The sequence below is a fragment of the Hoplias malabaricus genome, chromosome 1, assembly GCF_029633855.1.
Source record: "Hoplias malabaricus isolate fHopMal1 chromosome 1, fHopMal1.hap1, whole genome shotgun sequence".
In the NCBI taxonomy this organism is placed as follows: Eukaryota; Metazoa; Chordata; class Actinopteri; order Characiformes; family Erythrinidae; genus Hoplias; species Hoplias malabaricus.
Window position 1 is genome coordinate 89,984,996 of NC_089800.1, and position 24,630 is coordinate 90,009,625.

At 44.1% G+C, this 24,630-nt stretch overlaps 1 protein-coding gene across 1 annotated transcript in view; it reads left to right on the plus strand.

Annotated features, from left to right (window-relative positions):
* snap25b (synaptosome associated protein 25b) overlaps window positions 1-7,060 on the plus strand; it is a 52,888-nt gene extending 45,828 nt beyond the window's left edge. Inside the window, exons 6-8 of the mRNA XM_066686071.1 lie at window positions 568-684; window positions 1,596-1,740; window positions 5,232-7,060. Of these exons, the coding sequence (XP_066542168.1) occupies window positions 568-684; window positions 1,596-1,740; window positions 5,232-5,300 (331 nt within the window). The 3' untranslated portion in view covers window positions 5,301-7,060. The remainder of the gene's footprint in view (window positions 1-567; window positions 685-1,595; window positions 1,741-5,231) is intronic.
* Window positions 7,061-24,630: the final 17,570 nt, after the last annotated feature.

The following is a 24,630-nucleotide window of genomic DNA, read 5'->3' on the forward strand; positions in this document are numbered from 1 at the left end:
TCTGTGAGGAGTGTGGTGTGTTCTCCCTGTGTCTGCGTGGGTTTCCTCCGGGTGACTGTCTGTGAGGAGTGTGGTGTGTTCTTCCTGTGTCTGCGTGGGTTTCCTCCGGGTGACTGTCTGTGAGGAGTGTGGTGTGTTCTCTCTGTGTCTGTGTGGGTTTCCTCCGGGTGACTGTCTGTGAAGAAGGTGGTGTGTTCTCCCTTGTATGTTGATGTTATAAGGAGTGTCTCTCTGCTGTTTCACACACTGCCGTCACACAGCGTGGATAAGACAAAGCAGTGCTACTGGAGTTTTTAGACGGTCACAACTGTTCTGAGAACAGCTAAAAATATCCAGCCCTAGACCTTGTCTTCTAGTTATTCACAACAGATAACGGTACCGTTATTCTTTCATAGCATTTATAAAAGAAGCAGCTGCATATGAATCTGATTCCAGACTTTAGCCCAGTACTGAACCTCCTCGTGTTTCCGTTGTGTCTGTTTATTGTTTCTGTCTATTGTTTTTGTTGCTATCATGAGTGTTTCTCAACGTGTCTCGCTGGGTCTCACGGTGGTCTCGGGTGTGCAGGCTGAAAGGTGGAGGTCAGTCCTGGGGGAATAATCAGGATGGAGTGGTGTCCAGTCAGCCGGCTCGCGTTGTGGATGAGCGAGAGCAGATGGCCATCAGTGGAGGATTCATACGCAGGTCAGTGTTGGTTTATCATCATCATTATTAACAACAACAACTTTATTTATTGAGCACTTTTCATGGCACCTTAAAGCAGCAGTCAGTCATTTCCTCCACTGATTCTTTTTTACCTTATGAAACAACCACTACACTGACCCCTAATGGCCAGGATGTGTCACAGTTTCTGAACTAAACCTGTACTATAGGAAAGATAAGATTTGAAATGTTTGCCTCTGGGCTCCCCCACCAAGGCAGAAGGTCCTGAAATCTAAGAGTGAATTTCCAACCCTGAAGTTACATAGTGCAGTTTCTGCCATGCTGAGCCTGGAGTAGCAACAACAAAAGCTCAGTAGAGTATCACAGTGATTTTGAAGCTTTAAATTGAAGGTATAAACATTACCTAGTGTTGCTTTAAACATAGCTGCCCCTATGTGGGAGACCAGCTCATTATTCAAGGACGACAGAGCAGTTTGATTCTTCATCTTCTGATGGCTGCACTTCATTCAAAACAAGGGCATAATATTATAATGTTATAGAAATATTAAATGACCACATTATGAACATGTTCACCTATTTTTGTTGATGAAAACAACTGACCGCACCTTTAAAGTGCTCTGTAGACAGGAAATATGTCTGTTTCAGCATTTACAGGGTTAAACATTTTTGACACCTGTATTCCAGTCACACTCCACCGCCCCCCCTCCCCCTGTCCCCCATCTGGGCCTGTGGTGATTGACAGGGAAATGAAAGGCGTTATTTATGGTGTGATATTAAAGGAATAAACAGCCTCTGTATCTGTGAGAGTCTGGAGATAAGAGCCCAGAGCTCTGAATACACACTGTGTTACACACTGTTGTGTGTGTGTGTGTGTGTGTGTGTGTGTGTGTGTGTGTGTGTGTGTGTGTGTGTGTGTGTGTGTGTGTGTGCAGGGTAACGAATGATGCTCGGGAGAATGAAATGGATGAGAATCTAGAGCAGGTGGGAAGCATCATTGGGAATCTGCGTCACATGGCGCTGGACATGGGCAACGAGATCGACACCCAGAACCGGCAGATCGACCGGATCATGGATATGGTAAACATTTATTTCTCTTTTTCTTCAGTAGTATGTCATTTAATCATCTTCTCATTGAATGTGTTTACTATTATTTATTTTCTCTCTGAGGGAAGGTGCTTCCTACGCACTCCGACAGAGTTTATAGCTCTTTTACTGCAATTGGTGCCGAATGTTGTCTAAAAGAGCTCACTATAAAGGACTTTTTTACACTGTTTTACACTGAATATTGCGTATAATGTCAGTGTTGAGTGATATTTCTCATAGTCAACAGTGAGGAAGTCCTCCACCTTCATTGCTATGCTTTAAGTCATTAGACCACGCCCCTCGCCGCTGATGCCCCGCCTCCCACACGAGATCAGGGCCAAAAATCTGAAACTGAAAAACAAGGACCCGAAAGTAAAAAAAAATAAGAATCTGAAAATGAAAATAAGATCTGTGGCTGAAAAAAGATAGGAAACTAAAACAAAAAAGATTCTGAAAACATCAAATCTGCAACTGAAAAATATGACTTCAAATTTCAAAATATATAGGGAAGTGAAAAATGAAAATAAATTATTCATAAAAAAATTTAATAATTGAATCAAAATTCAATCTCAAGATTTGAACTTTCAGTTTCAGATTTTTTTTTAAATTAACAAAATTTTGACCCTAATGTAGCTCCGTACTTCTTGGGCTTCTTTACTTTCTCTGCACCTTCATTCACTCTCCACTGTTGTAGCAAGTGTACCTCTTTTCTTCTGTACTGTGCAAACAAACAAAGAATATTTGAAAATAAAATACACAACCCACATTTCAGCAGCGCTGTCATGTCACAAAACCAAGTCCTACCCCCCTCCAAGCCAGCTTCACAGTCCTTTACCCTTTTACCATCAACAGCTGTAAATCCACACTGGGCTCCCTGGTGACTAGTGCTGTACCCAGCCCCACTGGCACCGTTAATGCATGCTCAGTGCCACCAGTTCCATGTGAACTTTACATGCTACATCACCAACAATCACAACAGCACCTCTACAGTGCATTTTCCCAAGTAACCTGTGCTCTCCTTATCCACAAGCACTGACTAGACATTTCAGCTGTTTCTGATCACTCCTTTACAGCTGCCCTTAGTTTCCAGCCCCTGATGCCGAACTGCACATGCAGGGATGTGGCCGTCTTGGATACAAATCCCCTAACACCTATCTCCACCGGCCTTACACATGCCTGCTGTTGTTTATTTTCAGTATTGTGAAGATGATGCTGAAAAAATCTTCTACGCCGACACCATTCTTTTGTTTCGTAAAATAATTAGGTTTATTAGAATGAAAAGATCAGCATCTTAACAAGCCTCAATTGACCGCTTGTTGAGAAGTTTAGCCAATGCCTTCTGGCATTTTCACTCCCATTCTCAAATTATATAGGCTGGTTTGTGTCTACATGAGGTAAATAATATTTTGTTTTCAGAATTGTTTACTCCATTTCAAAGATTCCACATTCCCTCCCCTCAGCCACAAAGTCCGCGTGCTTCAGCTTCTTCCTTTCTAATGCTTCATCTGCTGCATCCTCAAATGGAACCGTTAACTCTGTGAATAAACTCTCAGATTACTCTCTGAGTACAGCACCATGTCTGGCCTGTAGTTAACACAATACACTCTGGGACCTGCAGCTTCTTTCCTACATCCACTAGCAACTTCCAATTTCATGCTTCACCCCATGTACCAATATTTGTAGCCTGCGCACTTTCTTGAAAACATTCTCCCACATGCACAAAGTTAACAATTTTATTACCACAGCTACTCGTCAGTGCATTAACCTCTAGCCGTTTGCTGTCCAACACACATGCTAAAATCCTTAGCACCTGATTATGTCTCCATGTATACCAACCCTGCGACAAACCAACCTTACAAGCTGATAGAATATGCTTCAGCATGCCAATCCCTGTACATAATCTACAACTAGGGTCTTCACCTACACACTGTCCAAGATTTTGCGGTGTTGGACGGATATCATAAGTTGCTCCAAGCAAAAAGACTTGCCTCCATCGCCCACAGATCTTGCCAGGAATCTTATGCTTCTCTAGATTCTCCCATTGAAGCCACTGGCCTTGTTTTGCCTGTGATGCTGCTGTTGCACACTGTGCCTTCTCTTCCTGATCGCAAATAAAACTAGTCATCATTCGAATGGAAAGGGATCAAACCACACTAAACATATTGTACATCACTGATACTGTGTGTTAATACTGTGATTAATGCAGTTAAACCCATGATTATTATTTTGTTCCTGCATCTGCACAGATCTCTTTTAATGATTTTCAAGTGAAAGTCGGGGGGGTGGATTCCTCCGAGATCCAACTCGTATACCCCCAACTCAATCGCGTTCATGTGGTTTTTGTGGGAAGTATTTAAAAAATAAGATTTCGTATTGATTTAAGGGTTCTACAGGTGTTTTTTGAAAATTAATATAATAAAACAACATATGTTCATTAAAGATGTTTAAAAATGACATTTCTCTTAGAATTAAGTACAAATGATGCATTGTTATTTGATGTTTTACTGTTGATGGACAGCTTCGTCGTGTTTATGTCAAAACACAGGCAGTTCATGCTGCGTTGAAAATTTTGATGTGTCCGACCTGAGCTTCTGACTTCAGAGGATGTCCATGTGGTGGCCCCTGGTGGGAAAATTGTTTTTCCGCTAAACCTAACACCACCTGAATGCAGCATTGCTCCACTAGCACCACAAAATTATCACCCCTCCTCTGTTTGCAGTGTATCAGAAAGGTGATTGGCTCTTTTTGTTGAAGAGCAGGGTTTTATCCGTAAAAACAGGCGCCATGTTGAACGCTACAAGAACATAACCTTTTTTTTAAAAAAGTCTTTTATTGTTTTATTTGTTTTTTTATATTTTAATTTGTTTTTATTCTTATTTTAATTGCTTTTAAGTTGTTTTAATTATCTTTTAATATTGTATTTCTTCTACTGTACTGTTCTGTGAAGCACTTTGCGGTGTACACATTGTGTACGGAAGGCACTCTATAAATAAACTAGCCTTGCCTCCCTTTCATATTTCGACCAGTGAACGCTCTCCTCATTTATAACAGCACTGGCCTCGTCCACAGCAAAGTTACCCCCGTGGTTTTCTATATTCAGGGGGTGGAAAACTTGGTGTTTGTGACATGAACAGATTACAAACTAAGGGTACAAATACAACTGTGATTATACTGACACCCAGTGGCCTGGAGGTGTCAGGGACTGTGTATTCAGTGTTTTTTATCATGGCTTCTGTCATATTGGGGACCTGAGCACAATGTGGAGCATAAATTGTTTCACTCAGGGAACACAAGGCAGTTTGATTCTTCATCTCCTGTGAGTTCTACATAAAACAATGTAAAAAATTTTTTAAACTTAGTTGACAAATAGTTAGTAAAAATGACTTCCTGCACTTTTAAAAGGAGACAAATGTGTGGTATCAGATGTTAACACTAGTATTTTGTGTTGATTTCTAATTGTAAACTTTTATTTTGTTGTATTTCAGGCTGATTCCAACAAAACTAGGATCGACGAGGCCAATCAGCGCGCCACAAAGATGTTGGGAAGTGGCTAAATGGCAATAAACAAAGATTTATCTCCTTAAATCCCCTTTAAAACCCCCATAAACCCCCAAACACAGTGTAAATGTGCCCCCAGGATCTGAACACCTGCACATATCAGCACCTGCCCCTCGCGTAGAGAAGTGTCGCCCCTGTGTTGTTTGTCTTTGACGCTAGTCTCCATCAGTGCGCCCCCTTGTGTGTATATAGTGCATATCCAGTGGCTAGAACTCTCACGTGAACTTTTATTCTAATGTCTTTGTTTTGTTCTCTTTTTTAAAGTTAAATATTTATTAAATCAACTTTTTTTTGGATGAAGTTCTGGGACGGATCCTGCATCGTATTCCTGTGTTGATCTCTGTGTACCATAGTGATGCAGGAGGAGTAGACCGGCCGCAGTAAGAGTATTTATTAGCACTTTATTTGAAGGCTAACCTTCACAGGGACGTTGTGAAACATTCGTGAGCGTCAGTTAACATTGAAAAAGCCATACGTACGAGCAGCTGTAATCAGTGAACGCTAAACACAGCAGATACACAATATTTTATGGTGTTAACATTATAAGGCCCTTAAAGCAAGCCCCATGTGTTACTTTTATAACACAGTTATGAAAAGCTTATGAGGCTGAAAACAACACATAACACCTCCTTTCTGTAAAAGTATTATTTACAAATGCATCAAAATCTTTTAAGAGTGAATATGATCTAGAATTCTGCCTCATGAGTTCTATTAGTGTTTTATAACAGTGCTATAATTGAGTTTTTGACCCCTTAAGTCATAATTTAACCATTTAAATGGTTAGACCTCAGAGCATCTCTAAACTTTACCACTCATTAAGTGCGGGATTAATGAATTTGCACGACTCTGCAGGTTTTAGTTTATTCATTCATTCATTCATTCATTCATTCATTCATTGTCTGTGACCCTTATCCAGTTCAGGGCAGCGGTGGGTCCGGAGCCTACCCGGAATCACTGGGTGCAGGCCGGAAAAAACCCTGGAGGGGGCGCCAGTCCTTCACAGGGTAAGGTTTTAGAAAAAATGTTTATTCACAGGATTCTATACTCTTTAAACAGGTGACTATTATGAAATTAGTGTCTTATTCTCACTTTAAATTCCACCTTAAATGGGTGGCACTTCAATGCTGAAGTAGAGGTCTGACACTGCATTCTGTTCCCCCTTAAATGGCTGGCACCACAAAGCTGAAGTTGGCTTCTTATTTCTATTCCACTTTAAATAGGTGTCACTACAAATCTTAGATTCCACCTTAAATGGGAGACATTACAAAGTGAAGTCAGCTGTCGGAGGTGGTGTTGGTGAGTAACTGGGGGCGCTGGTCTGTGTGGCTGTAAATGTCGCTCTAATGTCACAGCCTCCTCCACCTCACTACATCAGTGCTGCTGCTCCGCCCACACACACACACACACACACACACATACACACACACACACACCTTTAAATCCCTAATAAAACATTGTTGTTTATATTAATCACATTTTGCGAACACTGACCTCAGCTGCCCGTCTCCACCCAGTCACTGCTGCGTGACCCTGTTACTTGACGCTGACGCGTATGTCACAACGTCTCTGAACCAGGGTCTTTAAATTTCACCAAAAATAAAAAGGGTGTTTTAATTGTGTCCTAATTTCACAGACGTAGGTCTGAGGGTCTGACCACCAGAGGTCGCTCTGAGTAAAGACCCCCTGCAGCGCTGTTGTGATGTCAGTCATGTTGTAAAATACTGTTAATGGAAACAAGCCAATAAACTTACAACTATAGAGCAACACGTCTCCACTGTCCCTGTGTCCTACACCAACCAGCCACAACATTAAAACCACTGCCCTGTGAAGAGAGTAGCACTCAGTTCTGCTTTAACTTGCCCTCGTCCACTTCCCCTCCCTGATGCCACCTCTAAGGTCGTCCCATTTCTGTGTGAACTGAACTAAACTGAACTGAACTAAACTAAACTGAACTGAATTGAACTGAACTGAACTAAACAGCACTGAACTGAACTGAACTGAACTGAACTTAACTGAACTGAACTGAACTAAACTAAACAGCACTGAATTTAACTGAACTGAACTGAACTAAACTGAACTGAACTGAACTAAACTGAACTGAACTGAACTAAACTGAACTGAACTAAACTGAACTTAATTTAACTGAACTGAACTAAACAGCACTGAACTGAACTGAACTGAATTGAACTGAACTGAACTGAACTGAACTAAACAGCACTGAACTGAACTGAACTAAACAGCACTGAACTGAACTGAACTAAACTAAACTAAACTAAACTGAACTGAACTGAACTGAACTGAACTAAACAGCACTGAACTGAACTGAACTGAACTGAACTGAACTAAACTGAACTGAACTAAACTGAACTTAATTTAACTGAACTGAACTAAACAGCACTGAACTGAACTGAACTGAACTGAACTGAATTGAACTGAACTGAACTGAACTGAACTAAACAGCACTGAACTGAACTGAACTAAACTAAACTAAACTAAACTGAACTGAACTGAACTGAACTGAACTAAACAGCACTGAACTGAACTGAACTAAACTAAACTAAACTAAACTGAACTGAACTGAACTGAACTGAACTAAACAGCACTGAACTGAACTGAACTAAACAGCACTGAACTGAACTGAACTAAACTAAACTAAACTAAACTGAACTGAACTGAACTGAACTAAACAGCACTGAACTGAATTGAACTGAATTGAACTGAACTGAACTGAACTGAACTGAAGTGTTAAAGGAACGATACATTATTTTTACCTTCAAATTCTATCATTAAAATCACTGTGATGCTCCACTGAGCTGTAATAGAGGGAACAGAGCCTCTGTCATCACTACTCTGAGCTCAGGATGGCAGAAACTGTACTATGTAACTTATGAAGGATGGTAGGAAACCACAACCCCTCTTTCCCAACCCAAGTGTTGTAAAAATTAGTTGCACTCGGGGGAGCAAAAGAACCCCCAAATGTTACTTTATGTTCCTTTGAAAGAGTCCTCGGAGCAGAGAGGGAACAAGTCCACATTGATGTCCACTTCAGAAGCAGGACTTTCCCAGAATGCATTGCCATGTGAGGGAATTTCCATAGCAACAGTGAAAAGTATATCGACAGTTCATGAGTGTAAACAGAAATAAAACAAATTTGAACAATGTTTAAATGTCAAATATTACAAGTATATTTACATCCTGCTTCACTATGAGTGGTGCTGCAGCGTCCTGGGGTTGTGGGGTTCGAGTCCCACCTCGGGTCACTCTATGAGGAGTGTGTGGTGATCTCCCTGTGTCTGTGTGGGTTTCCTCTGGATGATCTGGTTTCCTCCCACAGTCCAAACACACACACATTGGCAGATGAATTGGCCATGCAAGTGTCCATAGGAGTGAGTGAGTAACTGAGTGCCTGTTCAGTGGTGTGTGTTCTGACCCAGTTCTGTCAGAGCGGAGTTAACTCTTTCAGTGTTGCATGTTCTGACCCAGTTCTATTGGGCCAAGTTCTGGACACTGACCACAACATGGTGTTTAGTGAGGGACTGATTACTTCCAGCTGGACGCTGCTCTGACGGAGATCCACTTTAAATCTGGGCTTTACACAGATTAACACTGACCACGTCACTAAGAACACATACACACACACACACCACACACACACACACACACACACACACACACACACACACACACACACACACACACAGGGGTGTTTCTAATAAAGTGTCAGTCATGTGGTAAACTGCTGAGTACTGACTCTAACGCTCACTCTTCCTCTCACGCGGTCAGCCAGAGGACACGCTCCTGCTCCAAACGGACACTTTATTAGAAACATATATTTTGCCCTTATTCTGGCCACTTTATTGGAAACACATACTGTGGCCACTTTATTGGAAACACCTGCCTTTTACTAGGTGTGGTCTCTTTAACAGAAACTCTGTGTTTTTAATCGGCCACTTTATTGGAAACACTTACTGTGGCCACTTTATTAGAAACTCTGACGCATTCATAGAAACACAGACCATGGCCACTTTACTGGAAACACCTAACCTTTCACTTTTTTGGACACTTTATTGGAAACATCTACTGTGGCCACTAATTATGGCCAGTTTTTTTTAGAAACTTTAAGTGTTTATTTACTAGAAACACATAACATTTCACATACTCTGGCCACTTTATTGTAAACACCTACTGTGGCCAATATATTAGAAACACATAAACTTTCTCTCACTCTGGCCACTGTATTGTAAACACCTGCATTGGCCACTGTACTAGAAACACTAAACCTGGTTCTTACTTTAGCCATTTCAGTACAAACCACGCCTCCCTGTTTACCTTGGCCACATTACTGGAAACACCTACCCTTGTCCTTTATAATACTCCGTGTGAATTCAGTAGAGGATGATGTGAGATGTTTACGTCCTCCCAGTGTATTTTATGAGGGCATTTTATGTTTGTTTATTTAATTATTTGTTCTGTAGTCTGTATAAAAGCTTGTAAATCCCTGGGAGACGGGTGAGGCCCTGAGTGAGAGCTGTATTAGTGCAGCCCTCAAGAGATTAACACACTCCACATTTATTTATACTTTATTTTCACTCTGACAAAGCACAGTCTGATGATGATGGGGAAGAGTGCGGGGGGGGAAGGAGATTACATAACTGAGAAACCATCTGAATACAGAGGGAGAGAGAGAGAGAGAGAGAGAGAGAAAGAGAGAGAGAGAGAGAGAGAGTGAATGAGGGAGAGAGAGATAGAGAGAGGAGAGAGAGAGAGAGAGAGAGAGAGAGAGAGAGTGAATGAGGGAGGGAGAGATAAAGAGAGAGAGAGAGAGAGAGAGAGAGAGAGAGAGTGAATGAGGGAGGGAGAGATAAAGAGAGAGAGGAGAGAGAGAGAGAGAGAGAGAGAGAGAGAGAGAGAGAGAGAGAATGAGGGAGGGAGAGATAGAGAGAGAGAGAGAGAGAGAGAGAGAGAGAGAGAGAGAGAGAGAGAGACCTGTTCTGACCCTCATGTGGTTGTTAGATTTGAAATAAAGAGAAAGGCATATGACGCCACCTAGTGTTCAAGCCCCTCACTCACTGGAACTCTGGCTGCAGTTTGGTTCTGATCTGAAGAAAAGAGCTCCCTCTCTGTACAGCAGCAACATCTGGATCCATGTACAGAGGGAACATCAGAACAGGAAACAAAGACAATCAGGAACCTAAACTGCGGTATTTATTAATATTTGCTTTACTTTGATGATTTTATTTTCCCTGTTTTTCATGTGTTTTAAAAAATGAATTCAGAGAATCACTGTCAGCTCCACTTTCTCTTCACTATCGTTTTATCTTTTATCCCCCACTCCCTCTACAGTGAACTACATCAGTCACAAACTACACTGTACACACACAGCTCCTCACTCCCTCTACAGTGAACTACATCAGTCATAAACTACACTGTACACACACAGCTCCTCTCTCCCTCTACAGTGAACTACATCAGTCACAAACTACACTGTACACACACAGATCCTCTCTCCCTCTACAGTGAACTACATCAGTCAAAAACTACACTGTACACACACAGCTCCTCCCTCCCTCTACAGTGAACTACATCAGTCACAAACTACACTGTACACACACGGCTCCTCCCTCCCTCTACAGTGAACTACATCAGTCACAAACTACACTGTACACACACAGCTCCTCTCTCCCTCTACAGTGAACTACATCAGTCACAAACTACACTGTACACACACAGCTCCTCACTCCCTCTACAGTGAACTACATCAGTCACAAACTACACTGTACACACACAGCTCCTCTCTCCCTCTACAGTGAACTACATCAGTCATAAACTACACTGTACACACACAGCTCCTCTCTCCCTCTACAGTGAACTACATCAGTCATAAACTACACTGTACACACACAGCTCCTCTCTCCCTCTACAGTGAACTACATCAGTCATAAACTACACTGTACACACACAGCTCCTCACTCCCTCTACAGTGAACTACATCAGTCACAAACTACACTGTACACACACAGATCCTCTCTCCCTCTACAGTGAACTACATCAGTCAAAAACTACACTGTACACACACAGCTCCTCCCTCCCTCTACAGTGAACTACATCAGTCACAAACTACACTGTACACACACAGCTCCTCTCTCCCTCTACAGTGAACTACATCAGTCAAAAACTACACTGTGCACACACAGCTCCTCGCTCCCTCTACAGTGAACTACATCAGTCACAAACTACACTGTACACACACAGCTCCTCACTCCCTCTACAGTGAACTACATCAGTCACAAACTACACTGTACACACACAGCTCCTCACTCCCTCTACAGTGAACTACATCAGTCACAAACTACACTGTACACACACAGCTCCTCACTCCCTCTACAGTGAACTACATCAGTCATAAACTACACTGTACACACACAGCTTCTCACTCCCTCTACAGTGAACTACATCAGTCACAAACTACACTGTACACACACAGCTCCTCTCTCCCTCTACAGTGAACTACATCAGTCACAAACTACACTGTACACACACAGCTCCTCTCTCCCTCTACAGTGAACTACATCAGTCAAAAACTAAACTGTACACACACAGCTCCTCCCTCCCTCTACAGTGAACTACATCAGTCACAAACTACACTGTACACACACAGCTCCTCTCTCCCTCTACAGTGAACTACATCAGTCATAAACTACACTGTACACACACAGCTCCTCACTCCCTCTACAGTGAACTACATCAGTCACAAACCACACTGTACACACACAGCTCCTCGCTCCCTCTACAGTGAACTACATCAGTCACAAACCACACTGTACACACACAGCTCCTCGCTCCCTCTACAGTGAACTACATCAGTCACAAACTACACTGTACACACACAGCTCCTCACTCCCTCTACAGTGAACTACATCAGTCACAAACTACACTGTACACACACAGCTCCTCTCTCCCTCTACAGTGAACTACATCAGTCACAAACTACACTGTACACACACAGCTCCTCTCTCCCTCTACAGTGAACTACATCAGTCAAAAACTACACTGTACACACACAGCTCCTCACTCCCTCTACAGTGAACTACATCAGTCAAAAACTACACTGTACACACACAGCTCCTCACTCCCTCTACAGTGAACTACATCAGTCACAAACTACACTGTACACACACAGCTCCTCGCTCCCTCTACAGTGAACTACATCAGTCAAAAACTACACTGTACACACACAGCTCCTCACTCCCTCTACAGTGAACTACATCAGTCATAAACTACTGTACACACACAGCTCCTCACTCCCTCTACAGTGAACTACATCAGTCATAAACTACACTGTACACACACAGCTCCTCGCTCCCTCTACAGTGAACTACATCAATCACAAACTACACTGTACACACACAGCTCCTCGCTCCCTCTACAGTGAACTACATCAATCACAAACTACACTGTACACACACAGCTCCTCGCTCCCTCTACAGTGAACTACATCAATCACAAACTACACTGTACACACACAGCTCCTCGCTCCCTCTACAGTGAACTACATCAATCACAAACTACACTGTACACACACAGCTCCTCGCTCCCTCTACAGTGAACTACATCAGTCACAAACTACACTGTACACACACAGCTCCTCTCTCCCTCTACAGTGAACTACATCAGTCACAAACTACACTGTACACACACAGCTCCTCACTCCCTCTACAGTGAACTACATCAGTCACAAACTACACTGTACACACACAGCTCCTCTCTCCCTCTACAGTGAACTACATCAGTCATAAACTACACTGTACACACACAGCTCCTCACTCCCTCTACAGTGAACTACATCAGTCATAAACTACACTGTACACACACAGCTCCTCGCTCCCTCTACAGTGAACTACATCAGTCACAAGCTACACTGTACACACACAGCTCCTCACTCCCTCTACAGTGAACTACATCAGTCACAAACTACACTGTACACACACAGCTCCTCACTCCCTCTACAGTGAACTACATCAGTCATAAACTACACTGTACACACACAGCTCCTCGCTCCCTCTACAGTGAACTACATCAGTCATAAACTACACTATACACACACAGCTCCTCACTCCCTCTACAGTGAACTACATCTGTCATAAAATACACTGTACACACACAGCTCCTCACTCCCTCTACAGTGAACTACATCAATCACAAACTACACTGTACACACACAGCTCCTCGCTCCCTCTACAGTGAACTACATCAATCACAAACTACACTGTACACACACAGCTCCTCGCTCCCTCTACAGTGAACTACATCAGTCACAAACTACACTGTACACACACAGCTCCTCACTCCCTCTACAGTGAACTACATCAGTCACAAACTACACTGTACACACACAGCTCCTCTCTCCCTCTACAGTGAACTACATCAGTCATAAACTACACTGTACCCACACAGCTCCTCTCTCCCTCTACAGTGAACTACATCAGTCAAAAACTACACTGTACACACACAGCTCCTCTCTCCCTCTACAGTGAACTACATCAGTCACAAACTACACTGTACACACACAGCTCCTCACTCCCTCTACAGTGAACTACATCAGTCAAAAACTACACTGTACACACACAGCTCCTCTCTCCCTCTACAGTGAACTACATCAGTCACAAACTACACTGTACACACACACAGCTCCTCTCTCCCTCTACAGTGAACTACATCAGTCACAAACTACACTGTACACACACAGCTCCTCTCTCCCTCTACAGTGAACTACATCAGTCACAAACTAAACTGTACACACACAGCTCCTCCCTCCCTCTACAGTGAACTACATCAGTCACAAACTACACTGTACACACACAGCTCCTCTCTCCCTCTACAGTGAACTACATCAGTCATAAACTACACTGTACACACACAGCTCCTCCCTCCCTCTACAGTGAACTACATCAGTCACAAACTACACTGTACACACACAGCTCCTCTCTCCCTCTACAGTGAACTACATCAGTCATAAACTACACTGTACACACACAGCTCCTCCCTCCCTCTACAGTGAACTACATCAGTCACAAACTACACTGTACACACACAGCTCCTCGCTCCCTCTACAGTGAACTACATCAGTCACAAACTACACTGTACACACACCGCTCCTCTCTCCCTCTACAGTGAACTACATCAGTCATAAACTACACTGTACACACACAGCTCCTCTCTCCCTCTACAGTGAACTACATCAGTCAAAAACTACACTGTACACACACAGCTCCTCCCTCCCTCTACAGTGAACTACATCAGTCACAAACTACACTGTACACACACAGCTCCTCTCTCCCTCTACAGTGAACTACATCAGTCACAAACTACACTGTACACACACAGCTCCTCACTCCCTCTACAGTGAACTACATCAGTCACAAACTACACTGTACACACACAGCTCCTCTCTCCCTCTACAGTGAACTACATCAGTCATAAACTACACTGTACACACACAGCTCCTCTCTCCCTCTACAGTGAACTACATCAGTCATAAACTACACTGTACACACACAGCTCCTCTCTCCCTCTACAGTGAACTACATCAGTCATAAACTACACTGTACACACACAGCTCCTCACTCCCTCTACAGTGAACTACATCAGTCATAAACTACACTGTACACACACAGCTTCTCACTCCCTCTACAGTGAACTACATCAGTCACAAACTACACTGTACACACACAGCTCCTCTCTCCCTCTACAGTGAACTACATCAGTCACAAACTACACTGTACACACACAGCTCCTCTCTCCCTCTACAGTGAACTACATCAGTCAAAAACTAAACTGTACACACACAGCTCCTCCCTCCCTCTACAGTGAACTACATCAGTCACAAACTACACTGTACACACACAGCTCCTCTCTCCCTCTACAGTGAACTACATCAGTCATAAACTACACTGTACACACACAGCTCCTCACTCCCTCTACAGTGAACTACATCAGTCACAAACCACACTGTACACACACAGCTCCTCGCTCCCTCTACAGTGAACTACATCAGTCACAAACCACACTGTACACACACAGCTCCTCGCTCCCTCTACAGTGAACTACATCAGTCACAAACTACACTGTACACACACAGCTCCTCACTCCCTCTACAGTGAACTACATCAGTCACAAACTACACTGTACACACACAGCTCCTCTCTCCCTCTACAGTGAACTACATCAGTCACAAACTACACTGTACACACACAGCTCCTCTCTCCCTCTACAGTGAACTACATCAGTCAAAAACTACACTGTACACACACAGCTCCTCACTCCCTCTACAGTGAACTACATCAGTCAAAAACTACACTGTACACACACAGCTCCTCACTCCCTCTACAGTGAACTACATCAGTCACAAACTACACTGTACACACACAGCTCCTCGCTCCCTCTACAGTGAACTACATCAGTCAAAAACTACACTGTACACACACAGCTCCTCACTCCCTCTACAGTGAACTACATCAGTCATAAACTACACTGTACACACACAGCTCCTCACTCCCTCTACAGTGAACTACATCAGTCATAAACTACACTGTACACACACAGCTCCTCGCTCCCTCTACAGTGAACTACATCAATCACAAACTACACTGTACACACACAGCTCCTCGCTCCCTCTACAGTGAACTACATCAATCACAAACTACACTGTACACACACAGCTCCTCGCTCCCTCTACAGTGAACTACATCAATCACAAACTACACTGTACACACACAGCTCCTCGCTCCCTCTACAGTGAACTACATCAATCACAAACTACACTGTACACACACAGCTCCTCGCTCCCTCTACAGTGAACTACATCAGTCACAAACTACACTGTACACACACAGCTCCTCTCTCCCTCTACAGTGAACTACATCAGTCACAAACTACACTGTACACACACAGCTCCTCACTCCCTCTACAGTGAACTACATCAGTCACAAACTACACTGTACACACACAGCTCCTCTCTCCCTCTACAGTGAACTACATCAGTCATAAACTACACTGTACACACACAGCTCCTCACTCCCTCTACAGTGAACTACATCAGTCATAAACTACACTGTACACACACAGCTCCTCGCTCCCTCTACAGTGAACTACATCAGTCACAAGCTACACTGTACACACACAGCTCCTCACTCCCTCTACAGTGAACTACATCAGTCACAAACTACACTGTACACACACAGCTCCTCACTCCCTCTACAGTGAACTACATCAGTCATAAACTACACTGTACACACACAGCTCCTCGCTCCCTCTACAGTGAACTACATCAGTCATAAACTACACTATACACACACAGCTCCTCACTCCCTCTACAGTGAACTACATCTGTCATAAAATACACTGTACACACACAGCTCCTCACTCCCTCTACAGTGAACTACATCAATCACAAACTACACTGTACACACACAGCTCCTCGCTCCCTCTACAGTGAACTACATCAATCACAAACTACACTGTACACACACAGCTCCTCGCTCCCTCTACAGTGAACTACATCAGTCACAAACTACACTGTACACACACAGCTCCTCACTCCCTCTACAGTGAACTACATCAGTCACAAACTACACTGTACACACACAGCTCCTCTCTCCCTCTACAGTGAACTACATCAGTCATAAACTACACTGTACACACACAGCTCCTCTCTCCCTCTACAGTGAACTACATCAGTCATAAACTACACTGTACCCACACAGCTCCTCTCTCCCTCTACAGTGAACTACATCAGTCAAAAACTACACTGTACACACACAGCTCCTCTCTCCCTCTACAGTGAACTACATCAGTCACAAACTACACTGTACACACACAGCTCCTCACTCCCTCTACAGTGAACTACATCAGTCAAAAACTACACTGTACACACACAGCTCCTCTCTCCCTCTACAGTGAACTACATCAGTCACAAACTACACTGTACACACACACAGCTCCTCTCTCCCTCTACAGTGAACTACATCAGTCACAAACTACACTGTACACACACAGCTCCTCTCTCCCTCTACAGTGAACTACATCAGTCACAAACTAAACTGTACACACACAGCTCCTCCCTCCCTCTACAGTGAACTACATCAGTCACAAACTACACTGTACACACACAGCTCCTCTCTCCCTCTACAGTGAACTACATCAGTCATAAACTACACTGTACACACACAGCTCCTCCCTCCCTCTACAGTGAACTACATCAGTCACAAACTACACTGTACACACACAGCTCCTCTCTCCCTCTACAGTGAACTACATCAGTCATAAACTACACTGTACACACACAGCTCCTCCCTCCCTCTACAGTGAACTACATCAGTCACAAACTACACTGTACACACACAGCTCCTCGCTCCCTCTACAGTGAACTACATCAGTCACAAACTACACTGTACACACACCGCTCCTCTCTCCCTCTACAGTGAACTACATCAGTCATAAACTACACTGTACACACACAGCTCCTCTCTCCCTCTACAGTGAACTACATCAGTCAAAAACTACACTGTACACACACAGCTCCTCCCTCCCTCTACAGTGAACTACATCAGTCACAAACTACACTGTACACACACAGCTCCTCTCTCCCTCTACAGTGAACTACATCAGTCACAAACTACACTGTACACACACAGCTCCTCACTCCCTCTACAGTGAACTACATCAGTCACAAACTACACTGTACACACACAGCTCCTCTCTCCCTCTACAGTGAACTACATCAGTCATAAACTACACTGTACACACACAGCTCCTCTCTCCCTCTACAGTGAACTACATCAGTCATAAACTACACTGTACACACACAGCTCCTCTCTCCCTCTACAGTGAACTACATCAGTCATAAACTACACTGTACACACACAGCTCCTCACTCCCTCTACAGTGAACTACATCAGTCACAAACTACACTGTACACACACAGATCCTCTCTCCCTCTACAGTGAACTACATCAGTCAAAAACTACACTGTACACACACAGCTCCTCCCTCCCTCTACAGTGAACTACATCAGGCACAAACTACACTGTACACACAGAGCTCCTCTCTCCCTCTACAGTGAACTACATCAGTCATAAACTACACTGTACACACACAGCTCCTCTCTCCCTCTACAGTGAACTACATCAGTCATAAACTACACTGTACACACACAGCTCCTCTCTCCCTCTACAGTGAACTACATCAGTCATAAACTACACTGTACACACACAGCTCCTCACTCCCTCTACAGTGAACTACATCAGTCACAAACTACACTGTACACACACAGATCCTCTCTCCCTCTACAGTGAACTACATCAGTCAAAAACTACACTGTACACACACAGCTCCTCCCTCCCTCTACAGTGAACTACATCAGTCACAAACTACACTGTACACACACAGCTCCTCTCTCCCTCTACAGTGAACTACATCAGTCAAAAACTACACTGTGCACACACAGCTCCTCGCTCCCTCTACAGTGAACTACATCAGTCACAAACTACACTGTACACACACAGCTCCTCGCTCCCTCTACAGTGAACTACATCAGTCACAAACTACACTGTACACACACAGCTCCTCGCTCCCTCTACAGTGAACTACATCAGTCACAAACTACACTGTACACACACAGCTCCTCACTCCCTCTACAGTGAACTACATCAGTCATAAACTACACTGTACACACACAGCTTCTCACTCCCTCTACAGTGAACTACATCAGTCACAAACTACACTGTACACACACAGCTCCTCTCTCCCTCTACAGTGAACTACATCAGTCACAAACTACACTGTACACACACAGCTCCTCTCTCCCTCTACAGTGAACTACATCAGTCAAAAACTAAACTGTACACACACAGCTCCTCCCTCCCTCTACAGTGAACTACATCAGTCACAAACTACACTGTACACACACAGCTCCTCTCTCCCTCTACAGTGAACTACATCAGTCATAAACTACACTGTACACACACAGCTCCTCACTCCCTCTACAGTGAACTACATCAGTCACAAACCACACTGTACACACACAGCTCCTCGCTCCCTCTACAGTGAACTACATCAGTCACAAACTACACTGTACACACACAGCTCCTCTCTCCCTCTACAGTGAACTACATCAGTCACAAACTACACTGTACACACACAGCTCCTCTCTCCCTCTACAGTGAACTACATCAGTCATAAACTACACTGTACACACACAGCTCCTCACTCCCTCTACAGTGAACTACATCAGTCACAAACTACACTGTACACACACAGATCCTCTCTCCCTCTACAGTGAACTACATCAGTCAAAAACTACACTGTACACACACAGCTCCTCCCTCCCTCTACAGTGAACTACATCAGTCACAAACTACACTGTACACACAGAGCTCCTCTCTCCCTCTACAGTGAACTACATCAGTCATAAACTACACTGTACACACACAGCTCCTCTCTCCCTCTACAGTGAACTACATCAGTCATAAACTACACTGTACACACACAGCTCCTCTCTCCCTCTACAGTGAACTACATCAGTCATAAACTACACTGTACACACACAGCTCCTCACTCCCTCTACAGTGAACTACATCAGTCACAAACTACACTGTACACACACAGCTCCTCTCTCCCTCTACAGTGAACTACATCAGTCATAAACTACACTGTACACACACAGCTCCTCTCTCCCTCTACAGTGAACTACATCAGTCATAAACTACGCTGTACACACACAGCTCCTCTCTCCCTCTACAGTGAACTACATCAGTCATAAACTACACTGTACACACACAGCTCCTCACTCCCTCTACAGTGAACTACATCAGTCACAAACTACACTGTACACACACAGATCCTCTCTCCCTCTACAGTGAACTACATCAGTCAAAAACTACACTGTACACACACAGCTCCTCCCTCCCTCTACAGTGAACTACATCAGGCACAAACTACACTGTACACACAGAGCTCCTCTCTCCCTCTACAGTGAACTACATCAGTCATAAACTACACTGTACACACACAGCTCCTCTCTCCCTCTACAGTGAACTACATCAGTCATAAACTACACTGTACACACACAGCTCCTCTCTCCCTCTACAGTGAACTACATCAGTCATAAACTACACTGTACACACACAGCTCCTCACTCCCTCTACAGTGAACTACATCAGTCACAAACTACACTGTACACACACAGATCCTCTCTCCCTCTACAGTGAACTACATCAGTCAAAAACTACACTGTACACACACAGCTCCTCCCTCCCTCTACAGTGAACTACATCAGTCACAAACTACACTGTACACACACAGCTCCTCTCTCCCTCTACAGTGAACTACATCAGTCAAAAACTACACTGTGCACACACAGCTCCTCGCTCCCTCTACAGTGAACTACATCAGTCACAAACTACACTGTACACACACAGCTCCTCACTCCCTCTACAGTGAACTACATCAGTCACAAACTACACTGTACACACACAGCTCCTCGCTCCCTCTACAGTGAACTACATCAGTCACAAACTACACTGTACACACACAGCTCCTCACTCCCTCTACAGTGAACTACATCAGTCATAAACTACACTGTACACACACAGCTTCTCACTCCCTCTACAGTGAACTACATCAGTCACAAACTACACTGTACACACACAGCTCCTCTCTCCCTCTACAGTGAACTACATCAGTCACAAACTACACTGTACACACACAGCTCCTCTCTCCCTCTACAGTGAACTACATCAGTCAAAAACTAAACTGTACACACACAGCTCCTCCCTCCCTCTACAGTTAACTACATCAGTCACAAACTACACTGTACACACACAGCTCCTCTCTCCCTCTACAGTGAACTACATCAGTCATAAACTACACTGTACACACACAGCTCCTCACTCCCTCTACAGTGAACTACATCAGTCACAAACCACACTGTACACACACAGCTCCTCGCTCCCTCTACAGTGAACTACATCAGTCACAAACTACACTGTACACACACAGCTCCTCTCTCCCTCTACAGTGAACTACATCAGTCAAAAACTACACTGTACACACACAGCTCCTCCCTCCCTCTACAGTGAACTACATCAGTCACAAACTACACTGTACACACACAGCTCCTCTCTCCCTCTACAGTGAACTACATCAGTCATAAACTACACTGTACACACACAGCTCCTCTCTCCCTCTACAGTGAACTACATCAGTCATAAACTACACTGTACACACACAGCTCCTCCCTCCCTCTACAGTGAACTACATCAGTCACAAACTACACTGTACACACACAGCTCCTCTCTCCCTCTACAGTGAACTACATCAGTCATAAACTACACTGTACACACACAGCTCCTCCCTCCCTCTACAGTGAACTACATCAGTCACAAACTACACTGTACACACACAGCTCCTCGCTCCCTCTACAGTGAACTACATCAGTCACAAACTACACTGTACACACACCGCTCCTCTCTCCCTCTACAGTGAACTACATCAGTCATAAACTACACTGTACACACACAGCTCCTCTCTCCCTCTACAGTGAACTACATCAGTCAAAAACTACACTGTACACACACAGCTCCTCCCTCCCTCTACAGTGAACTACATCAGTCACAAACTACACTGTACACACACAGCTCCTCTCTCCCTCTACAGTGAACTACATCAGTCACAAACTACACTGTACACACACAGCTCCTCACTCCCTCTACAGTGAACTACATCAGTCACAAACTACACTGTACACACACAGCTCCTCTCTCCCTCTACAGTGAACTACATCAGTCATAAACTACACTGTACACACACAGCTCCTCTCTCCCTCTACAGTGAACTACATCAGTCATAAACTACACTGTACACACACAGCTCCTCTCTCCCTCTACAGTGAACTACATCAGTCATAAACTACACTGTACACACACAGCTCCTCACTCCCTCTACAGTGAACTACATCAGTCATAAACTACACTGTACACACACAGCTTCTCACTCCCTCTACAGTGAACTACATCAGTCACAAACTACACTGTACACACACAGCTCCTCTCTCCCTCTACAGTGAACTACATCAGTCACAAACTACACTGTACACACACAGCTCCTCTCTCCCTCTACAGTGAACTACATCAGTCAAAAACTAAACTGTACACACACAGCTCCTCCCTCCCTCTACAGTGAACTACATCAGTCACAAACTACACTGTACACACACAGCTCCTCTCTCCCTCTACAGTGAACTACATCAGTCATAAACTACACTGTACACACACAGCTCCTCACTCCCTCTACAGTGAACTACATCAGTCACAAACCACACTGTACACACACAGCTCCTCGCTCCCTCTACAGTGAACTACATCAGTCACAAACCACACTGTACACACACAGCTCCTCGCTCCCTCTACAGTGAACTACATCAGTCACAAACTACACTGTACACACACAGCTCCTCACTCCCTCTACAGTGAACTACATCAGTCACAAACTACACTGTACACACACAGCTCCTCTCTCCCTCTACAGTGAACTACATCAGTCACAAACTACACTGTACACACACAGCTCCTCTCTCCCTCTACAGTGAACTACATCAGTCAAAAACTACACTGTACACACACAGCTCCTCACTCCCTCTACAGTGAACTACATCAGTCAAAAACTACACTGTACACACACAGCTCCTCACTCCCTCTACAGTGAACTACATCAGTCACAAACTACACTGTACACACACAGCTCCTCGCTCCCTCTACAGTGAACTACATCAGTCAAAAACTACACTGTACACACACAGCTCCTCACTCCCTCTACAGTGAACTACATCAGTCATAAACTACACTGTACACACACAGCTCCTCACTCCCTCTACAGTGAACTACATCAGTCATAAACTACACTGTACACACACAGCTCCTCGCTCCCTCTACAGTGAACTACATCAATCACAAACTACACTGTACACACACAGCTCCTCGCTCCCTCTACAGTGAACTACATCAATCACAAACTACACTGTACACACACAGCTCCTCGCTCCCTCTACAGTGAACTACATCAATCACAAACTACACTGTACACACACAGCTCCTCGCTCCCTCTACAGTGAACTACATCAATCACAAACTACACTGTACACACACAGCTCCTCGCTCCCTCTACAGTGAACTACATCAGTCACAAACTACACTGTACACACACAGCTCCTCTCTCCCTCTACAGTGAACTACATCAGTCACAAACTACACTGTACACACACAGCTCCTCACTCCCTCTACAGTGAACTACATCAGTCACAAACTACACTGTACACACACAGCTCCTCTCTCCCTCTACAGTGAACTACATCAGTCATAAACTACACTGTACACACACAGCTCCTCACTCCCTCTACAGTGAACTACATCAGTCATAAACTACACTGTACACACACAGCTCCTCGCTCCCTCTACAGTGAACTACATCAGTCACAAGCTACACTGTACACACACAGCTCCTCACTCCCTCTACAGTGAACTACATCAGTCACAAACTACACTGTACACACACAGCTCCTCACTCCCTCTACAGTGAACTACATCAGTCATAAACTACACTGTACACACACAGCTCCTCGCTCCCTCTACAGTGAACTACATCAGTCATAAACTACACTATACACACACAGCTCCTCACTCCCTCTACAGTGAACTACATCTGTCATAAAATACACTGTACACACACAGCTCCTCACTCCCTCTACAGTGAACTACATCAATCACAAACTACACTGTACACACACAGCTCCTCGCTCCCTCTACAGTGAACTACATCAATCACAAACTACACTGTACACACACAGCTCCTCGCTCCCTCTACAGTGAACTACATCAGTCACAAACTACACTGTACACACACAGCTCCTCACTCCCTCTACAGTGAACTACATCAGTCACAAACTACACTGTACACACACAGCTCCTCTCTCCCTCTACAGTGAACTACATCAGTCATAAACTACACTGTACACACACAGCTCCTCTCTCCCTCTACAGTGAACTACATCAGTCATAAACTACACTGTACCCACACAGCTCCTCTCTCCCTCTACAGTGAACTACATCAGTCAAAAACTACACTGTACACACACAGCTCCTCTCTCCCTCTACAGTGAACTACATCAGTCACAAACTACACTGTACACACACAGCTCCTCACTCCCTCTACAGTGAACTACATCAGTCAAAAACTACACTGTACACACACAGCTCCTCTCTCCCTCTACAGTGA